Here is a 22129-nt window from a genome sequence, read left to right as displayed (position 1 = left end):
TCAGCTTATAATATATACAGTAATAATCGGAATACATGCCATACGAAATAGAGTCTTTAGTATACGAATAACACATTAAGATAGTGAGAACTTCAAATTATATACCCGTAGCCAAACTCCCTTCTTAAAAATTGTTGTGTGGAAACTGTAGGATTCTGAAACATACCGGTATATTTTTGGATAGTGAACATACTAGTTCCTCAGTGAAGTCTTCACCTGACTACGATAGGTCTCTTAGTTTTGGAGCTATGGACCTTTAAAGTTCATTTTCTCATGTTTTCGGCAGCCTATAACTCCGAAATGACGGATTTCTGCAGTCAGGTTAATCTATACTTTTTGTCTTATCTTGGTGTCAGAAATCTCCTCCCAACGTTGTCGATGTTGTTCTGAAAATACCCTGTATATATGATTTACTAAAGTACAGTTTATCATCTATATATAAAACTTACCAATTGCTTTCCTCCAAGAAATTGTGGGTTTCGGGTAGCCATCTGCCTGGCAGTGTAATGTTACATCTTGACCTGATGCCACGTTTGTATCTGTAGGCTCAACAGTCCATTGTGGAGGAACTTTAAAAAAAACAATACAATAATGCATGTAAGTTTTTAAAAGAAGTCAAGTTCCTTAATACAAACAAATTGAATTAGAAACTACTTGGTTAGGAATTCACTTGTTGCATTCTTGTTACAACATGTAGAAATTTATTACATACTCGTCATAACAATCTATAAGAGACTGTAATGGAAAACCCTTACCAAGGGAACAGTTACCATCTGAGGCCTACTAGTAACCTCATAATCGTACTTCTACAAACTTATGTCAGAGTGTCTGTCGGTCACGAAAGTCACGAATGTCACGAAAAAGTCAAGAAATCAGAAAACGGTCATGAAAGTCAAGAAAAGGTCACGAAATTTAGTCTTTGGGCCACGATTTTTTTTATCTGTTTAAATAGAAGTACAAACTGGAAAAGTTTATTCTATAAAACATCAAAATTCAGCACCAAAAATGTCCTTGGTCGACTTTAGACGCTACCAAATCGCTAGCAAAACCACGCTTCTGTCACATGCCTGAAAATTCGGCCTAATTCGCATCCAAATTCCCTCTTTAGAGTGCTACGAAATTTTACGGTTTGGTAAAGAAAAGGTCAGGAAAAAGTCACGAAATTTCATTTTGGAATTTCATTTTTTTAGTGAACACCCTGCATATACAAGGACTTAAAAATCAAGGAAAATTACGTGAATATCAAATGGTGATTATAAATTTTCACGACATTAATTTTTAATTATCTTTTTTCAGGTTTATCTAAACATCTCAAGAAAAAACAATATAAATTAAACCTAAAATTACTTCGTTGACCGAACTTCAAAATGAAACAATTTTTTATTTTATAGAAGAAAATTAAAATTATATTTGCAATAATTTTGATTTCACACAATTTTCTTTCAAAATGATATTTTTGTTTATAAAGTTTACAGACTTTCTGTTTTCCTAGTAAAAATACAGATTCTTTTATATTTCTATTTTGATATTCAATTGTTTACTTTCCTTACCCTTTTATTCTTAATGATTATTATATAGCAGACAAATATACTGGGATTCATGTTTCTTCAGTTCACAAAATTGTAAATTTTCTTTCCAAATTCAGAAATTTTTATTTAAAATTAATGACACTTTTTTGAATGTGATTTTTTAAACAAAGGAAATTGATAGAGTTTGTGCATTTTTCTTGACAAACCTAGAGGAAGTTCAAAGTAATTTAGTTTATTTTTTAGCCAGGAAATTGTGAAAGCAGTTAAATTGATATTTTAATTGATCAAGGATTTTAATACTTGAAATCACAGATAGTTATGTATAATTGTGACTATACCTTTTATCATGGTTTACGCATACTATTTAAATAAACCCCTTCTTGTAATTTTCTAGCGGAGAGGAAAAGTTTTAATACAGTTCACAGTGTTTTATAAGATCTTAAATATAAATTCATACTTCATAAGAAATCTTATTTCTAAAGATAATATAACATGGAACTTGACATGAAATAACATATTGTTTTATGATGAGATTTATCCCTCTGAAACTGTCTTTGGAGATCTATGGTTTGATTCTTGGCAAGGTCGTCTCATGTTTTCCATCTTGTATGGATCACCTACAGTCCGGTTCAAACCTCCTGACGTTTAAGGCGTGTCCTCCTTTTCACAATATCCAATACAAGTTGGGCGACGTTGTCTAGTAACTTTGTGCCTGGATTAGGAGAAAGCAATTTCAAAAGTACGTCCTTATGATGTATGTCACAATAGCATTAATAAATTTGTAAGAACGAATTTGTTTTTTCACTATCTTAATTTCTCGCGTTAATGCTTCATGTTATGCCTGTACACGAAAGGAAGCGAAATCTGACAACGTCGCACCTGCACACCTGCACACCATTGGCTTTCGACAGACGTCAAGAGGTTTGAGCCGGACTTTATGTACATAGCCACGAGTCTACTAGGATGTTTAACCCTGAAGACAGAGAAGTACATTGCTTTCCGATATAGATATCAATATATCTTTGTAGTCTGAAGCATTTGTCGATGCTTTCTGTAGCATTCCTCATTTAAAACAGCTCACAATAAAACTGTGAGAATAATCTAGTTCCCAGACACAAGACCAAACGGAAAATACTAATGCTAGACACCTAACTTCACATCTTTTCTTCCTGAAACCATTATAAATTGTGATCTTTCTGACGTCAAAAATTGATTCTTAGGAGGTTCTTGAGTCAATTGTTTTCCATGCACGGGCTTTTCCATCATATTCTATTAACTTAGTAAAAGATACATCACTGCAGTCAATTTAGACACACAGTGATCTGCACAACTAGGAAATACGTTAACATGGTTGACGTAGACTGCATCGATATTCTGCTATTTGTTGGAAAATTCGAAAGAACATCACGCCATGGCTTGCACGGGTGTCTACAGGAGAATGGACCCAAAGAGAACGTGCAATGGACAGCAGCCAGGAAAGCTCTGATAACATCGATAACAATAAAAACTAAGGCTTTCTTCCTGTAGAGATAAGAACCCTAAGGCTGTGCTTAGTGTAAGCAATAAGCCGGTTCATCTCCTTCCCTTGGAGTTAGTTTAGAAAGCACAATGGGCTTACTCTTTCTCAGTACCTAAACCTATCAATTATTCTTGCATTATATATTATCGCCCTACCTCATCATCAAAAGCTACGTTCACATTTTTATATTGTCATAAAAGTGTGTTTCATTTAATAACCTGCAAATGCATAATTGGTGTTAATATCTTAGCTTTCAGACACCGTCGTGGTTTCCACTCCCAGATACTTGAATTATTAAGTAAAGGTTCTAAGAGTAAGAAGCCATACCGACATTCGCTCCGTTCTCCAACCATCCTTTCTGTTCTTTAACAATATACAAAGAATGTCCAAGTAGGAATATAACTAATTATATCATCAAACCAGCATGAGTAATGGCGTGAAATGAGGCTGCATTGTTGCACTTACGATAGAAACACTATCTTAGAACAACACCCTACATTACCTAGGTAAATTTGATTTTAAACTGCTTAATGATGCGGTAAATGCAAAACATTCTTTTAGTGGTTTGAAGCACATGTGGACCATAACTTTGCGCAATGATGTCCTCAATATCGTGAGCAAGGTTGTTAAATAGTTGTTTCAAGATACTGTGCAGGTTTTCAAGAATGTGTGCGATTTTTTCTTACCGAAAGAAGAATTGTGTTGCTTGAGGTTTGCGCTTCTGATTTAGCTACATTTGAGTTATGGTTATTTTCAGATTTAAATTTTACCATGACAGAAACACATTATAATTTGATAAGGGTTTTCAATAGATTGCAACAAAATTTCTGGTGGGGGATTTTTAAGAAATACTTAGAGCAGTTATACAACCATTTCCAACGATGTATGAATCACAAGAAGATTTTTATTTGACATTAGTAATCGTTTCACTGGGACACACAGCAGGGGCGGATCCAGGACCGACTTCTGGGGGGGGGACGGTGGGTTGTCATACTGCTACTTTTAAGGGCTCCAAACTTTGGGATGGGTTTTATTTATATATATAAAATAAGAAAGTTTCCTCTTCTGGGGGGAGATCGCCCCGATCGCCCCCCCCCCTGGATCCGCCCCTGACACACAGTACATAAGAAATATAAACAAAACTCTATACCATTAACAGTAAGCTGCGTTGTGAAGGTTTCTCGTCCTGCGACATTTTCTGCGATGCATGTATAGTTTCCACTATGACTTGAGTTTATGCGTTCAATAATCAGTGAACTGGAATATTCATCTTGACGACGGATTATGATTCCATCATGCTGATATATAGGTTGAGTGTTCTTCCTCCAAGAAAACGTGATGGGTTGGTCACCTTCTAAAATTTGACACGTGAATGCTGCTCTCATGCCTTCTCGAAGTAAATCACTTAAAGATTGAATAGGCATTATCTTTGGAGGCACTAAAAAAATATAGACCATTTTCAGTTTCAAATAATATTAACAATTATAATACAAATTAACGACTGTAAGAAAAAATATTAATTAATAATCCATTGAATTATTGTATATTTTAACGGAATTAATTGAAGATACGCCAATATAGAATAAGACAGAACATGATATGAACAGAAATGCTTTCCGAAAATCAAGTAAAATTGCCAGTCAATTTTGTGTTAACATTAGGACGAAGGCAAGAAAAAATGTTGCAATCACATTAGCTAAAAATATTCAACTTAAAATTGACTGCAAGTTGTGAATTGCCCAATTCCAGTTACAATTTGTTCACCTAAGGTGAATTGGAAAGAACTGTGTATTCCTGTTTCGCAGAAAGGGTTTCAAACTGGTTTTTCACGCTCAGTGTTGCCATGTTTCGAAGCGCATCCAATGCATGTGTTCTTATTTCGCAGAATGAGAGATTTTAATTTTTACATAAGCTTGTGGAAAGTTCGTGCTGCACCAGAAGTACGCCGATATGGATTAATTCCATGATTTGTACTAATTATATTTTTACTAATGTTTCAGGGCAATATGAAACAAATTTGGTAACAACAGCGAAAAAGCACTAACAATGCCGAGATTTAGCATTTCAAGTTTAATAGGAAGTACACATAAATTATCTCTATATATACAGATTCATTCTACTTTTGAAGCAAGAACAGTCCAAGAATGCGGCTGCTGGAAGCAGGCAATTTAACTTTGCTGAAAACATTGTGGAGACGTGCCGAAGTTTGCCTTACTCCGTACCTTAATGCAGTGTCTCATTGCATTCATTTGGATAGTTGAAATCACAATCCAATCAAGACAAGGTGATATTAAGAGTCACAAATGTATACTTAATTTATTAAGGTTCATGCCATTATCATTCAATGCAAATGATTTTTTTATTTATGTGTCTGTGTGTTTGTAATTTATTCTTGTTGCAGTAAATCACGATTGCACTTGTGCGAGCCGCACTTCTTTAGATTTATGTTGATGTTTTATTACTTTCGGCAAATATTTCTAATATTGAGGTGCTACCAAAACTCTTCATGCAATTCTGAGAAATAGGAATGAGTAAACTTGGCAACGCCGCGCACTGATAAGTGTTCTGCGAAACAGGATTCTGCGAAACATGAAGTAACCGGAAAGACGCGGGCACTATCCAATTCATTTACAGAAGTAAACAAAATAATAACAAGTTGCTACTAGGGTCTATGTTTGTACGGTAAAGAAAATAATTCGTAATTATGACACTCATAAACTTTCACATTCGTTACAAGATTTCACAGATCTCTCAAGGACACGAAAAAAGATTAATTACGTCGACGAGTATGACTGACATTCGAAGTCATGTAAAGTAAGATATTGTTGTAGGATCTCGCAGAGATTGGAATACAAAGTAGAAATTGGATGTAGTTAGCTAAGGATAGAAGTCAGTGGATAGCTTTTGTGAACGCGGCATTGAACCTCCGGGTTCCATAGGCCATAGAGTTAGTTAGTTAGTTAATAATAATCCTAGATAGACCTATTTGAAAGTATCTGCTTTGTCAAAAGTATTATTTGATATTTTAACGCATCCATAATTTGCCGTATTACGATCCCGACGAACTTCAATATATTTAATTTTCTCTGCGTTTACTTCTAAACCCATGTCCCTGCAAGCGTTTAATAAGACCTCTGCATTTCTTTCTATTGTTCTCCTATCATCCCCTATTAAATTTCCATCATCAGCATACTCCTCTTGTTTCTATACATTTCCGAAATATTTTTCCAATGCCATATGAATTACGAACTGCGTATTTTAAATACTTGAATATATTTTGTCCAACTGTACGTTATTACTTAAATTCTGTATTTAGAAATCGCTACTGGTGCTATATTCTCTTATGTAATATCAACATCCCTGACAAATAATCTTTACTATTTTTACTGTCTCGTTTTATCTTTTGTATTTATATTATAGTTTGATTACGTACCATGGTTAGTTCAAGGTGTTTGCTATTTAATTTGTGTTATTTTATAGTTAAAAAATAAGTTCAAATAAATACATACCACTCACATAGCACACGACATCCTAGGACGTCCAGGTTTGATCCCAATTATCCAATATAATTCCTGGGATTATTGGCACAATAAGTATACATCCCCTGGACGTCCTGCATGAGATGTCCTAAAGGATTCCAACGTAGGATGTCCAGGGGACGTCCCGGATAGGGCAGGAGATGACAGGGAAATCCCACGTCGGACATACCTAGGTCCACATTATCCTACGATTTACCAGTGGACATCCCTTTGAGGTGACGTTGAATATCCCGTTTTCCGGATATTAGAAGACATCTGGTTATCCCGTGGAGGTCTTATTGATGTCTCGGGATGATCCGTTTGATCCCGGGATGTCCCGTTGTCCATTGCGGATCAGTCTCGGGCGTCCCGTGGACGTCCGTGTACTATGTGGGCAAGTATTTTCTGAAATAAAATTAGATTTGCATAAAATAAGCTAATTTCTCAAAACATTAAATACTTTGGGTTTCGAAATTTAATATTTCCATAGAACCTTTAAAAAAAATTTACAAACATTCAAACATTCTTCTTCTTCTTCTTTCAAACATTACTTTCAAGAAGTATACATTATTATGTCAGTCAGTAATAATATATCAAGTTACCTAAAACCATTACTTCTACATCCCTTCTGGCATTGTGTTTTTGTCTGTTCTGTGCCTGACATGTGTAGGTTCCCGCATCGTCATGTCGTTGTGTTTGCTCGATTACCAAAGTTCCGTTCGGATATACCTTCTGTCTTCTATTGATAGGAAGAGTAACACCACCTGGAAATACAATAAAATGTTAGATATAAATAATGTACCTGTAATCTTTGAAGAAACAAAAGTCTTGGCAAACTCCAAAAGACTATTTTGTAAATTTCCTCTGTGGCAAGAAGTTAGTTTACTTTGAAACTATTGCAAAATAACATGGAAATGACTAAACCAGGGAAAGTACTTTAAAGAAAATAAGTCCAAACTTCTGTGTGTACTATACGTATACATATCTTCATTACATTGTTCTGAATTACGTTATCAGAAGATTGTAATGAATAAATTATGTACATGAAAGTTTATAAATACATTTCTTTAGTGTTTTGTTTCCTCATTTAATAATTTCCATGTTGTTTATCTTTCTGTTACTTTTAAATTGAAGTAACTTCTTATACTGAAGGTGTTAACGGATCAGTTGACGAAACGTTTATAGTCCAGTAAAATTAGGTCAAAAATTGGGTTAAATGTAGAAATTAGGAATGACCAGCTGAAATTTTCAACATTAATTCTACTATATCTATATATGAACATACTAAAAGTTCCAAGGAATCACATTTAAGAAAAGGGAGATATGACGTCATCAATATGGCTGCAGCCGAACTCGTCTCTCAAATTTAAAACTATTATAACTATAGCTCATTTTAAGTTAAGAACTTTGTTTTTGCGCTGTTTATGAGAGAACACATTGGAAAGTGTTTTCTAAGATAAAATGTTTTTCTGTTGCCGCCATTTTAAAATATGGCTCCGTGAAGTGAAAAATGGAATATTCTCAATTCTGTTTTTGATGTTTAAGGTCAAATATCTTCGATAACCGTTGCTAATACTAAAAACAATCTGAAATGATCATTATTGGGTACTTCAAGAGCTTTCTAGTGAGGTATGTATCATTGCTGTATCTTTAAAACCAACACCTGTAATATGATTTATATAATGGTAGATGTAATGCATAATTTTCCGTGACTCCAATAATAATGATAGTAGGGCCTATCAGATTTAATAATTTAGAAATTTAGAGGAAATTGCAGCAATATTCTTTGTAGATTCTATAATATCTCATATTATTATGACAAGATTTTCAGATTACAGTTTGGGATACATTACTTTGAACAGAGTAAATGAAAGCCTCCACCTTCCGGTAGCTACGTATAATTTAACATGCATGCATGAATAAAGATATCATATTACATTGACTTGAAATAAATGAAGCGATATCAATCTAAGAGCTATAGAAACCATAATGGATTGAATCAGACTAGAAGAACCTCGGTGTTCAATGTATGCAAATAATATATTTTCTCATATATGAAAACAGGTCATGCCTTTTCCCGTGCTCTTCGTCTTTATTTTCTTACTCAGACGGCCATAACGATTCCAGTTTTATATTGTGCTATGAAGGGTAAGTCATCAAAGAGAATTACAAAATTTTTAGTGAGTAATGAATCTGATACTCGAACTCCTGTGTGGAGGGATATTGTAGCTCAGTGATGGAGCGTTTACCTCTGGTGCGTGGGATCTTTGGTGCAATCCTCGCCCAAGTAAGTTTGTGGTGGGCAACAATGTGGTTTTAAAGTATAATGGGGTATGCCTAAATTGTCTCTGTATATCTCCGAAACACTATTACCAAGTTATAAGCGAATAAAATCAGGAAACGGACAAATTTGTTTGAATATTTTCGAAACTTTCCTGTGGTATTTTCTTGCTTTTGAGAGCATTCAAACCTACCTTATACAAAGAAAAGAGTACTTAATTGCAGTTGAAATGAGACATAAATTATCATTCTACTTTAATTAAGAACTTAGTTATATGCGCCTTATTAAAAAAATCTACGATTTTGCTAGAGGAAGAAAACATCTTATAAAAGGGTTTTAAATACATTTTCTTACCAAACCAACGTTGGTCGAATTCCAAAAAATTGCATGAGCATCTATTTTGACACAATCGAAGACGAAACGTTTCCTTGTCAATCGATAATTCATTGTTTGTTTTGACTTAGTTGCTTTTGTTAATTTGGTGACTGATTGGTTAGTTGGTTAACGTTTTCTCACTGAGAATCGAAACCAGATATCCGAGCTCCAAAGGTCCACGCGTTAGCCGCTAGAACAGAGGAGGGGACTTTTTGAAGTAATGATATGGAAAACATACGTTTTATAACCTACATAATCTTGATTTCTATTATGCCTTAAAATAACTACTAGCTGAACCTGCGCTCTCTGCATATCAGCATGAATCTCCTTGTCATTTCTCACAACATCTGTAACATCTGTACATGTCCCTTTACAGACACGAGTGAAAGACGCCTTGATAAAAATCGGCAAGGGGTACCATAAAGGGGAGATCATTCCGATTATTTTTTCAATATCTAACCCATAACCGAGCGAAGTAGCTCAAGTGGTAGAGCGTTGGCTTTGCATTCGGGAGGTCGTGGGTTTGAATACCGTTGCCGACCATCCTGACTGAGGTTTTCCAGGGTTTCCCTCATTCCTACCAAGCAAATGCCGGGATGGTACCTACTAAACAGGCCCTGGATTTGGATACCTTCCCAAATCCTTTCCATTGTTATTATTGTTGTTGGATATCCAGTATAAAATGGCCTCTGAGCTGTATCTGGTGATTGTTAAATAAATAAATAAATATCTCGCACTGTTTGCAAGATTTGAGCCTACTTCCGGTTGGAGGTTCTAATTCATGTATGATAATTCATGTTTTCTTTCTTCTTACATGCAGTAAGTAATAAGCAAATATATCATACACACAATTAATTATAATGTCAGTGAATAAATGTTAATTGGGCAAAACACTCCAAACAATAAAGATTCGTTTTAGACTGAAGAAATGGTTATCCTTTGTTTTTCATTTTCATTTGGCCATGAAACAAACACTTGAGAGATATGCAATTCCTGTATACAAATATGAGTTGTTGGAATATGTAACAAGTAGGATATGATGCTTTTCTTAAAATTTCAACACTTCCAGTGTGCTCCTAAAAATGTAACAAAGAAATAACGGGCTTGTTTTTAAAACATTCAATTAGAACTAGATAATCTATACAAAATTTGGAATCCACCAGTTGAAACGACACGTTTCTAGCACTTGTGGTTTTCGAGACCTCATTGTCGAAAGGATTGTAGACAAACATACAAACCTTTTCTTGGAGACACACAAATAAACCTAACATTTTAATATATTGAAGTTTAATATGAAATTTATCACCTTTTCGTTTTTACTTGTGTTAAAATCGGTAGAATTTCTGTCAAAAGTGGTTTTATCCAATATTTTTTTTATTACCTGAATGTTGTACGGGTTTGGGTACAAAACCTCGCGGGCAGAACCTCGCGGCCCAAAATCTCGCCTGGCCAAAACCTCGCCTCCCAAAACCTCGCGTCAGAAAATCTCGCCGGGCCGAAACCTCGCCGCCCAAAACGTCGCGGGCCAAAATCTCGCGGGGCCAAAACCTCGCCTGGCCAAAACCTCGCCACCCAAAACCTCGCGGGCTAAAATCTCGCCGGGCCAAAACCTCGTCTTCCAAAACCTCGCGCCCCAAAATATCGCCATACCCAAAATCTCGCCTGACCGAAACCTCGTTGTAATGATCTCGCGACACAGAATCTCGCCTGGTCTAAATTAAGCGAGACGTAGTGTCGCCTGGGAAGAAATGTCGTCAGGATAAAACCTCTTCACGACGATTTCTTCAATGTAGAATGTTCTATATATTACTATATGTATATATTTAGTATTAACACATAATTACATTAAAATAATGACAAGAAAAAATCTAATGCATGCTTTGGAAATCTATATATATAAAAATTAAATGACTATGTTTGCTACATTATACCTCTTGAGCTATAGTACCGATCTCAATCAAATTTTCAACATAGATGAGGTTCGAGCCTAGGATGTCTTTTATAATTTCACTTTGTCGGCACAACAAAAGGGAGGGATATATATATATATATATATATATATATATATATATATATATATATATATATATATATATATATATATATATATATATATACAGAGCCGTAGCTAGAGATTTCGGCTCCCGGGGCGAATTAGAATTCGGTGCCCCTACTCTCACCACACCAAGCTCTTCCTTCCTTTTTTTCTTTTTACTTATAAGAAAAGCAGCAGATATTGTTATACTACACTGAATTTTTATTAAGCTGCAGGCGAGATTTTGTCCCGGCGAGATTTTGACCACGCGAGGTTTTGTCCCGGCGAGATTTTGTCCCGCGAGGTTTTGGGCGGCGAGGTTTTAGCCACGCGAGATTTTGGGCGGCGAGGTTTTGGCCGGCGAGATTTTGGGCGGCGATGTTTCGGCCGCGAGATTTTGTCCGTATCCCGTTGTACGTCTCTAACATGCTCTGTAGTTTCTAATTTGTACTCAGATTTTGTTTGTCCTGGGTATTCGATGTTTTAAATGGTTCTCTTAATTTATTTATAGAACGACAATGACATTTATACGTCTGGAGGAAATAGTATAGGGATCCATTTGTTTTCTAGAGGAAATGGTAAAGGGATCCATTTGTTTCTAGAGGAAATGGTATAGGGATCCATTTGGGTTTTCTGGAGAAAATAGTATAGGAATCCATTTGTATTTTCTGGAGGAAGTGGTATAGGGATCCATTTGTGTTATCTGGAGGAAATAGTATAGGGTCCATTTGTATTTATGGAGGAAATGTTCTAGGGATCATTTTGCGTTTTCTGGCATTAGAATTAATCCGTTTCCATATTATTTCTTCCATCTTGTACTTAGTTTTCTTAAATCTTTTTCCTGCTTGGATTTGAGTAACTAACTTTTGCTCGAAAGTACAACCAAAAGTTATTGAGAACTGACGTTATACTTTTCTTAAATTAACATAGTAATGTAAATCGTTTCACGGCAATTTATTGTTAATAAGAATTCATGTTCGACTACTTATAGTAAAACTCAATATATATACAGGGTGGGCCGTAAGTCTCTTGACAAAAGTGCAGTTCATATTAACTACTTATCAACGATAGAACTATGAAATTATTATAAGTTACATTACGTTAGGTTAGAAAGTGAGGGCCTAAATCAATTGTTCAAAATGTCTTCCATTATTTTCAATGCACAAACTATATGCTTTAGATACAGAAGAACATGTTACATTTACTAATGTTGTTACATGATAGTTTGTCAAATACAGTAGTCATACTACATTTTAAATATTACGTATCCATTATTTAATATTAAGCCTGCTAGTTAACCAGGCTTAATATTGGAGTATGAAAGAAGTTGGTCAAGTGCTATATATATGGAGCATTGGACTGTATGGTCAAGAGGCTTGGACATTACGGAAGTTAGCGAAGAAATGTTTAGAACGCTTCGAAATGTGGTGTTGGAGGAAAATGAAGAAGATAAAATGGACAGGGAAAGAGTAACAAATGTAGATGTTTTGAAGCGGATAGGAGAGAAGAGGACGCTTCTAGCCGGAATCCTTTGTAGGAAGACCAATTGGATTAGATACATTTTGCGAAGAAATTGTCTTCTTCATACCACCATAGAAGGAAAGATGGAAGGAAAGCGAGGAATAGGAAGAAGAAGAACACAAGTGATCGATGATTTAAAAGATATGAGAAAATATTGGGAGTTAAAAGAGGAAGCTGAAGATCGAAAAACGTGGAAGAAACATTTCCAGGTCCAAACCTATAATTGAAAAAAAATCTCATTATTCCCACGATCTGTCAAGAGAAAGAATACTTAATAATAATAATAATAATAATAATAATAATAATAATAATAATAATAATAATAATAATAATAATAATCCATTATTTGTTGAGAAAAAACTTTATCTTTCAACATTCCCCTGACATAAAACTGTGGTAACGTCGGTCATGTGACCACCACCTTTGAAGTATGAACACGCGTTCATTCTTTGATAACATTTTATTCATTGAATACTGACTTAATTATAAATACAACAAGGTTTAAATTCTTTATAAAATCATTTCATACAACGCATTATTCACGTATCACATATTTACGGACCACGATTTTTGACACAAACCACACCATAACGTATTGTTTACGTCATTCAACTACTGTTACTCTAGATCAGTGGTCGCCAAACTTTTGAAGGTTTTGAGCTGCTGTACCGTTCGTTTTCAAATTCTACTGTGAGCTATCAACCAAAAGAACTACTACGTTTTTTTCTAAAAAAAAACTTCCATTTGTTTATGGAGGAATCAGGGTTAGCTAACCAGAGCCTTAACGTGATCTGCCGAAAATGTCCCGCGAGCTACTAGTAGCTCACGATCGACGGTTTGGCGATCACTGCTCTAGACAATTGAGATCTAAATTGCTAGCGTCAAGCGTCTTATGGCCCATCTTGTATATACCGCTTTATGCTGAGTAAGAACATGGATGCTAATCATGTCTTACAGATTAAACTAATTTCTTAATCTTTACATTGTTTTACAAATACATTGTTATATATAATGTATGGTGCTAGCAGTCGTTGTGAAGTAAAGAAAACGTATCCTAGCGATTGTTTATAACCTATACCTACTCTACGTCAACTACCTCTTTCCCACATGATGGACTCAATGGGGTATCCAGCCACTGGGCACTTGATGATCAAATCCTTTCCTGCAATAGCTTTTATTTTAGGCATTGGACGGATAAATGGAAGACCTGCAAACAAAACACAATGTTTTAAATTTTCATATAAAACAATAGAAGTTGGGTACAAATACTAGATTCAGTGGGTCTATTGACATACGTGACATAGGTAAGCGGTTATTTGAGATATTGGATCAGGAGGAGGGGACATGCAAATTTACTAGAAAAGAAATCCAAGAGAAAATTTTGTTATACAAATTATCAATGATCATAATATCATTACAAACGAGTCAACATTCATTAAACTTTATAATTTGTACGTAAGGAGCCGATTAGAATATGCGTGCGTTATTTGGACACCGAATGTAAATAAATACTTACAAGCAATAGAAAACATACAATTTAAATTTCTAAAAATGCTTATGTACAAGAAAACAGCTTTCTATCCCACACAGATTCCCTACGTGGACTTAGTAAGGAGTTTGAATTTCCTAACGTTACGAATCGACGAAAGATGTTTGGTTTACTATTTTTATATAAAGTATTAAATAATAAAATTGACTGTCCACAGCTACTCACGAAAATATATCTGAGCTTTCCAACAGGCAGAACAAGACCAGGGAATACTGGTATATTTTTCTGTGAAAGGGCACGAACAAATATTCTCAGTAAATTTCCGCTGTGGAGAATGTGTGACTCCTACAATGAATTAAGTCATAAAACTGATGTATTAGATATATTCAGTATGTCAGAATATGTATTTAGAAACAGGATTATTACCGAGTACCTGACACTCGAAGTGAATTGATTGATTGTACGGGTAAATGTATATATGTCTATGTATGTATTATACGACACTATAATATCATTAAGCCTGTTGTGTTGTTTCCTAAATAATAAATAAATAAATCAATGCATGAAGGGGAAATATTTTTTTTTAGAATTATTAAAATTCAATATTTTTACGGAAACGTAAAAAACTTCGAGGTGATCGAAATTTTTATAATTTCAAAAATCAAACTTTTAATATTATTCTAGTGGATGATAATGTTGCTTTGAAAAATCCAAGGAACAGAAATAAGTTGTTCCTCATAACCACAGGTTATCATAAACCCGGATTTGTCTTCCTTTTCCTTTATGTTCTCTTGCATATAATAATCACTGTTGTTAATATTAAATTTGCAAAATACTTCTAAGAAAGATTGTGTAAATATCTAATTTACAAGGAAAGGGTCTATAAATGCGCTTTGTAATTTGCTCAGGCATCATAACTTAATGTAACAATTATTTTATACAAAACCCACGTAGTATGTCATTGCTATGGGTGACCCATACATATCGATATTGCTATCGGGATTAAAATAGTTCTGTAAGTCACACCCACTTTTATATAATTAATATCTTACATAATAAAATTAAAATAACTAAAATAAATTACTATTATATCACTATATCTACTCGTAAATAACTTTAACTCTAATCTCCTACATTAAATTAAAAAAAAATAATTTTTAAAAATCATACCTATTCACCACTATATTACCAAAGTTATTAACAAATATAACTAAAATATCAAGAGCTATTATAACAATGATAATTAAACATTAATTATCACGTTATCCGTGATAATATGAACAAAAATATGTTGTTCACTTACGCAAAAATAGGTTTTCCTTGTATCATAATGTCACGTAACTTGGTAAAGATATTGTAGTATATAAGGGGTAGCGTAAAACTGTGTAATAGATTTTCATTCTGTATGGATACAGGAGAAGGAGGGCTTTTTTGCTTATCATACACCTTATTCACGAATTCTAAAACCGGTGGTGACTATCAACTTCGGAATACCAGGTGTATTGTATGAAAATTATCAGAATGGGAAATTTATTCCCTTAGATAAGGATGAAGTTGTAATTTGAGGAATATTTGAACTTAGCTCATGTCCACTGAATAATTTCAAATTTATTTTGTTTTTCATAACTAATAATATTTTCTTCTCATTATTATTATTATTATTATTATTATTATTATTATTATTATTATTATTATTATTTAGTGGTGCTACTCTCTATCTAATTTTGTAAATACATAATTCTGTAAATTTGGAATTTTCAGTTACTGTTTTAGTTTGAAGCAGGTGCGTATCCACGAGGGGGTCCACCAGATCCGGACCCCTCCGCAAATTTCCTAACTCATCATACTTTTGTATAATTTCTCAATAAAACTATACTTGTTTAACAAGGAAATAATTGAAGTAACATGAAAATGTAATCACACGCTTCATTTGTGCTCTTTCTCTTATAAAAATAATTTAGTTCTATCATTTTCCCCCTGAAAATATAGGCGAAAGTACTTTACAATTACTTATCGTCTTTTCGGATGCACAATAATGCTCCTTCAATACTACATAGATATAGTAGCTTGTAATATTGTACCTCCCACCAAGGCTTGGATCCCTCCCGACAAAAATTTCTGGGTGCGCACCTGGTTTGAACTATGTACACTCATGTCCAAAATGATTGTCGCATATCTATAACTGTCTGCTTGTAAGAATATAATTTGATAATCATTTTTGCAGGGTACTTTTAATACTGATACCATGTGTATAATCGGGAAATGTATATTTGTGGAAAATTTCATAGGAGAAGAATTATAAATACGAAAATTAGAATGAGTAAAACAAAATGTTGCTAAAAGGACAAGAAAGGTTTTATTTTCGTTTTATTGTTCTTATTTATTGCTCTTTTGACATGAAATTTGCAACATACATGTCTTTGCCGATTATACACATTCTAACATTGTGGTAGTCGGCGCCACCACATCGTCCCAGGCTTCTGAAACGTCTCTGGATGGTTCCCAGTTTTCTCGCCAGGTGGCAGCTCAGGATCCGGCCAAGGGGCTGTATACCGTTACGCTGTATACATCAGAGAGAGGAGAGCCTTCTTCTTCACGTGGGACCCGAGAGGAGAACATGAACAGTGGCAGCTTGGAAGGGTCGGAACCCGTACCGAGGGGACACCGGAGATCAGGCTCTGAGAAGATGAAGTGCATGGAGTGAAACACGATTGCGACGAGAATTATAGACTCAGTTTTTTTGTGAAGTGCAATGAACAGCTGGATGTCATGATAAGTATCCTATCTACCTTAGTATACCTGCACAGTCTGTATCCGATCCTCATAAATATTTTTATAAAATATATAGAAAATATTTAAAACCTTGATTCTTATTTAAAAATAATATTGGATACCACCTCACCACTCCACGTGCCATCTGCGCAACTAAGGAATATGCACCCTCACATTTGCTCTAGCGTAAATGCGACGGTGACAACATTATAAGAAGTACTGTGCGAATTCGTTATCAAATTATGGGCTCCTTCGTGGCTAAGTGGTTAGCGTACGCGCCTGACCCGGGTTCGATTCCCGGCGGGAGCTCATGTGCTTCGGATTCCACGTTAATCAGTAGGTCCACGTCTCATATAGCCTCGCTGCTGAAAGGGACGCTAAACTAAAATCAACTCAACTCGTTATCAAATTATATTCCTACAACACCATATTTATAGATATGCGACAATAATTTTGGACATGAGTGTACATTGTAATTGCTTTCTTCCTTTATTTTAATAAATTAATACATAAATAAATGAAAATGGTAATTCATTTTACTTCTTGGAAATTATATAATAGAAACAAGTCTCACTTACCATAAACATTTACTCTTGCGCTGTGGGAGACTTGGTCAATCATGTTCTTTGCAGTACATGTATATTCTCCACCATCTTCTTCCCGAATGTTAGTTATATTCACATGGCTGATGACGTCATCATGTATCGTTACATATTGGCCAACAAGGAACCTAAAAATGTATAAATTGTAAGTTAACTTAATTATTCGGGTAACGTCAGCTTGAAATTATTTACTTAAAGAAATATTATTCTGATAAAGAGTCAACTATTACCCATTGACTAGTAATTAATGGTTACTAAAAGTTAACAGCAACTAATTTTACACAATTACGAACTTGAATATCTGGAAAAATGTGTACTTTTGTTTTGGAGTTGAACTATATTTAACATTGATAATTATTCCAGAAAAAAAAAAAATATATTTTGTACAAGTTATTTTTGTCGACACGTGGTTATTCCTTCCATGAAATTAATAGTCTACTAGATGAAATGCTCGTTATTCGCAGAGGTAAAAGAGATTTAAAGAAATATTTGAACTCTCTTCTTTCCTCATGTTATGCATTTCAATGAATATATATATATAAATGAAAGTCACTATGTTTCTGATCTCGTACCTCTTGAAAAACCCGACCGATCTCGATCAAATACTAGTAAGAGAATGAAATCGGCTCTTGATCCAAATTGGGTCGTTATTGACCCAAAACTTTAATTTTGATCTAATATCTTACAAAAAAGGTTTCGACCCCCTATTATTACCCCTTACCGAATTATTGTATCACTCATGCTAAAAATTTAATATTTTTAAAATTTTGGTGCGGTGATCCAAATAATTTGAAAGTTTCACAGAAAGTTGTAGGTACTATGTAGGTGAAAATGTATTTTTTTTTTCAAAAAAAAATCGATGCGTATTTTCGTAGATTTTTGCGTGTAGAAAATTTCAAAAAATCGCAAAAAAATTGAGGAGGACACATCACTGATCTTTTGTTCAAAACCCTTATGTACAACATATATCTTTTAGGACCTGAATGCGATGGCAACATTGTCAAAAAAATAAAGTTGAAAAAAACTGTTTTGTACAGTTTTTGATCATTTTAAAACCTTCAATGTCAAACGATATTTGGAATACAGCTATATCAATGTGTTTTTATTATATTTAAATATATATCAGTAAATTTATTTATTGTACATATTCATTTGTTTTAACATACAAAGCAACAAGGTAACATAAATATTTTCTAATAATGAGAACAAATAAAAAAAAACAACATATAATTTACGATAATTCATTCAATCTTTATCACTGTTTCCGTGGATTGGAATGCTTTCAACTTTAAAGACTGTTTTAAATAAATTAGTGAAGAAAGGGAAAGAAAAATCGTAAACTCTGTCAAAGAAATGTTCAAGGTTTTGACCTTGAGGGTCCTAAAATAGTCAGAAAGATATATATATATATATATATATATATATATATATATATATATATATATATATATATATATATATATATATATAAAACACGTTTATCAATTTTAATTTTTTGACAATGTTATCATAACTTTCAGACCCTGAAAAATGTGTGTTGTACCTACGGGTATTACATTTTGAACAAAAAACCAGCGACGTCGTCCTCAAAATTTCTTTTACGAATTTTTAAATTTTCAACACGCAAAAAAAAAAAAAAAAGAAAATACACAGATTTTTTTAAAAAAAGTTCACATTTACACCTGTATAGTATCTACAATTTGTGAAACTTTCAAATTATTTGGACCACCCCTACCAGAATTACAAAATATTGAATTTTGAGCATGTACGAAACAATAATTCGGTAAGGGGTGGAGTTAGAGGTCGAAACTTTTTTTGGGGTGGTTTTAGGTCAAAACTAACATTTTGCGTTAATAACAACCAAATTTGTGTCAGAGACCGATTTCTGTACCTTACTAGGTAAGGCCCTTTGCCATATGGATGAGGTTCGGACCTGCGATGTTTCTTTTATAATTTCACTTTGACTGTACAACTTAGGCGAGGGGAGGGGGATATATGCAAAAATAACTAAAAATGAAAGTCGTTATGTTTTTGACTTCGTACCTCTTGAACTATTCTATTGATCTCGATCAGAAACATATCCTAAATTCTCGAGGAGTCCCAGTAACAGAAATAATTAGCTCAAATTAAGGAAAATCATCGGACTGTTGGCTAAGCAAAAGATTTGTTTTCCTTTGCCCTTCAATATTATCCACTAGAAACCTTACGCGTTAAGAAAAAGAGAAAAGAAAAAATATTGAACAGTTGAATTTTTGCATAACTTGTATTGTAGGTTCTATGCAATTTGTATTGGAAGGTAACATTGTGAATGTATTGGTCCAACGTAGAGTATTTCGTATTTTCTCGTTGACAAGTTACTGTTGAGGCAACGTTTTTCAGAATTCCATCCATTTGCCAATCATTTGCCAATATTTTTCCAACAATTTTTTCTACTGGGGAATAGATGTTCATTTGTCCACTATCTAATGGACATTACTCTAATATTACTAGAAAATGATCTCTGATCTATTTACATTAATAAAGTATAGACGAATTTTAGATTAAAAAGTTGATCACGTTTAAAGGTAAAGCATACCTTTTTTCCTCACAAAGAACACCAACACGTAAATTAACGACCTACAAATCTTTATAGACATGTATCAATTATCCTATTTGAGACTATTAGATTAGACTCTTGAATATACCACTTCAAATTATAATAAGAATTGAAAACTATGGCTTTGTTTGAAAAAAGATATACGCAAAATTTACCTGTCATTGTCTGGTACTGGAAACCCATCCAAAGTCCAGACAAATTGTGGTGGTGGATTTCCAGTGGCCACACACTTCAGAGACACTGAAGGTCCCGGTTGTAAGGTTTGTTCGGAAAATTTGTACAGGAGTTCGGGACTCGCATCTGAAATACGTTAGTTCTAAGAATTAATAGCATTTCTAGTACAAATTAATTATTAGAAAAGTGTAGCTAGAAAGTACAGATGGTGATCAGAAAAATGGAAACACCTGTAGTTGGCAACACGTCAGATGTATGGGTTGGCAGTGGTGTCGTGGCACCAGCAGCGCCGGACCGCTGGTGGTGATGTGTTAAGTCGGTCTTCATACTACGTCAGGCGCAGTGGAACAGCAGTGTCCAGTGGCTGCAGCAGACGGAGGTAGTGTAAAATGGGAGACCCCTCAGATTTTCAAAGAGGGCAAATTGTTGGTGCGCGGTTATGTGGAGTGAGTGTGACGGCAGTGGCTACTGTGTTAGGTGTGTCGCGTGGGACAGTGTCGAAGGTGATGACGGCCTACACAACACACGGGAAAACCACATCGGGGAAGCGGAACAGTGGGCGGAAGAAAATCATGAGTGACAGGTCACGCCGGGTATTAAAGCGCATTGTCACGCAGAACCGTCGTGCCACTGCGGAGCAAGTGACGGAGGAACTCAATCAGCACCTCCCCCACCCTGTTTTGACAATCACAGTCCGCCGCGAATTACATGACATGAACTTACGGGGTCGTGATGCAAGGGCCAAACCGCTCATCAGGGACCATAGCGCTTACGCACGCCGCAAATGGTGCCGCGACCTTGCAACTTGGACCGTTGAGGACTAGAAACGTGTGATATGGTCGGATGAGTCATCCTTCACCCTATTCCCAACCACGGGCCGTGTTTATGTGTGGAGAACGCCCAAAGAAGCTTATGATCTGCAGTGTCTCCGCCCAACTGTGAAACATGGCGGCGGCTCGGTGATGCTGTGGGCCGCCATATCATGGTTTTTATTGGGTCCTGTGGTCACACTTGGCGGACGAATCACTGCCAACGATTATGTCGCAATTTTAGGAGACCACTTGCATTCTATGGTCCGGATGTTGTTCCCGGATAATGACGCCATCTTCCAGGATGATAATGCACCCATTCACACAGCTGGCGTTGTTGCAGCGTGGTTTGAGGAACATCGGGATGAAGTTCAACACCTCCACTGGCCCACCCAATCCCCAGATCTCAACATAATTGAACATCTGTGGTCCGTCTTGGAAACACGACTCCGCGACAATTTCCACCTCCATCCTCTCTCACAGAACTGACCGATGCTTTGCACGAGGAATGGTGTAAAATCCCACTTGCTACAATTCACGACCTCTATGCCTCCATCCCACGTCGCATCAAGGCTGTTCTGAAGGCGAAAGGTGGCCCGACAACATATTAATCTGGTAAGTTGCAATTTCGTTCAGGTGTTTCCATTTTTCTGATCACCATCTGTATGTGAATATGCTAAAAGTATCTTGAACTTCTTTGCATTTTAACAAAAACTGGAGACAAAACAATTTGTACATAATATGAGCAGCTCGGACATATACGTAATGATATGTTACATGCAGTGGCGTATTTAAGGGGTCTTCCGGGATTAAGCCCTCCTCCCGAAATTTTATTTACTATTTTAAAGTAAATTAAATATCTTGCAGAATTTTCAGATTTCCAGAAATAAAGTTAGTAAAGACCCCCCG

The 22129-nt window shown here is 35.1% G+C and overlaps 1 protein-coding gene across 9 annotated transcripts in view; it reads right to left on the bottom strand.

Annotated features, from left to right (window-relative positions):
- Positions 1–22129, bottom strand: part of Dscam4 (Down syndrome cell adhesion molecule 4) — a 751808-nt gene that overhangs the window by 91842 nt on the left and 637837 nt on the right. For all 9 annotated transcript variants that reach the window (XM_081742222.1, XM_081742212.1, XM_081742216.1 and 6 more), the window contains exons 11-16: positions 20393–20537; positions 17618–17769; positions 13875–13985; positions 7169–7330; positions 4199–4486; positions 450–569 (exon numbers count right to left, since the gene is read on the bottom strand). In XM_081742222.1, coding sequence (XP_081598348.1) covers positions 450–569; positions 4199–4486; positions 7169–7330; positions 13875–13985; positions 17618–17769; positions 20393–20537 — 978 coding nt within the window. The remainder of the gene's footprint in view (positions 1–449; positions 570–4198; positions 4487–7168; positions 7331–13874; positions 13986–17617; positions 17770–20392; positions 20538–22129) is intronic.

The sequence above is a fragment of the Thermobia domestica genome, chromosome 16 (assembly GCF_964235325.1).
Source record: "Thermobia domestica chromosome 16, izTheDome1.hap1.1, whole genome shotgun sequence".
Lineage (NCBI taxonomy): Eukaryota > Metazoa > Arthropoda > Insecta > Zygentoma > Lepismatidae > Thermobia > Thermobia domestica.
The sequence above is the reverse complement of the archived record's forward strand: the minus strand, read 5'-3'. Positions and strand labels throughout refer to the sequence as shown.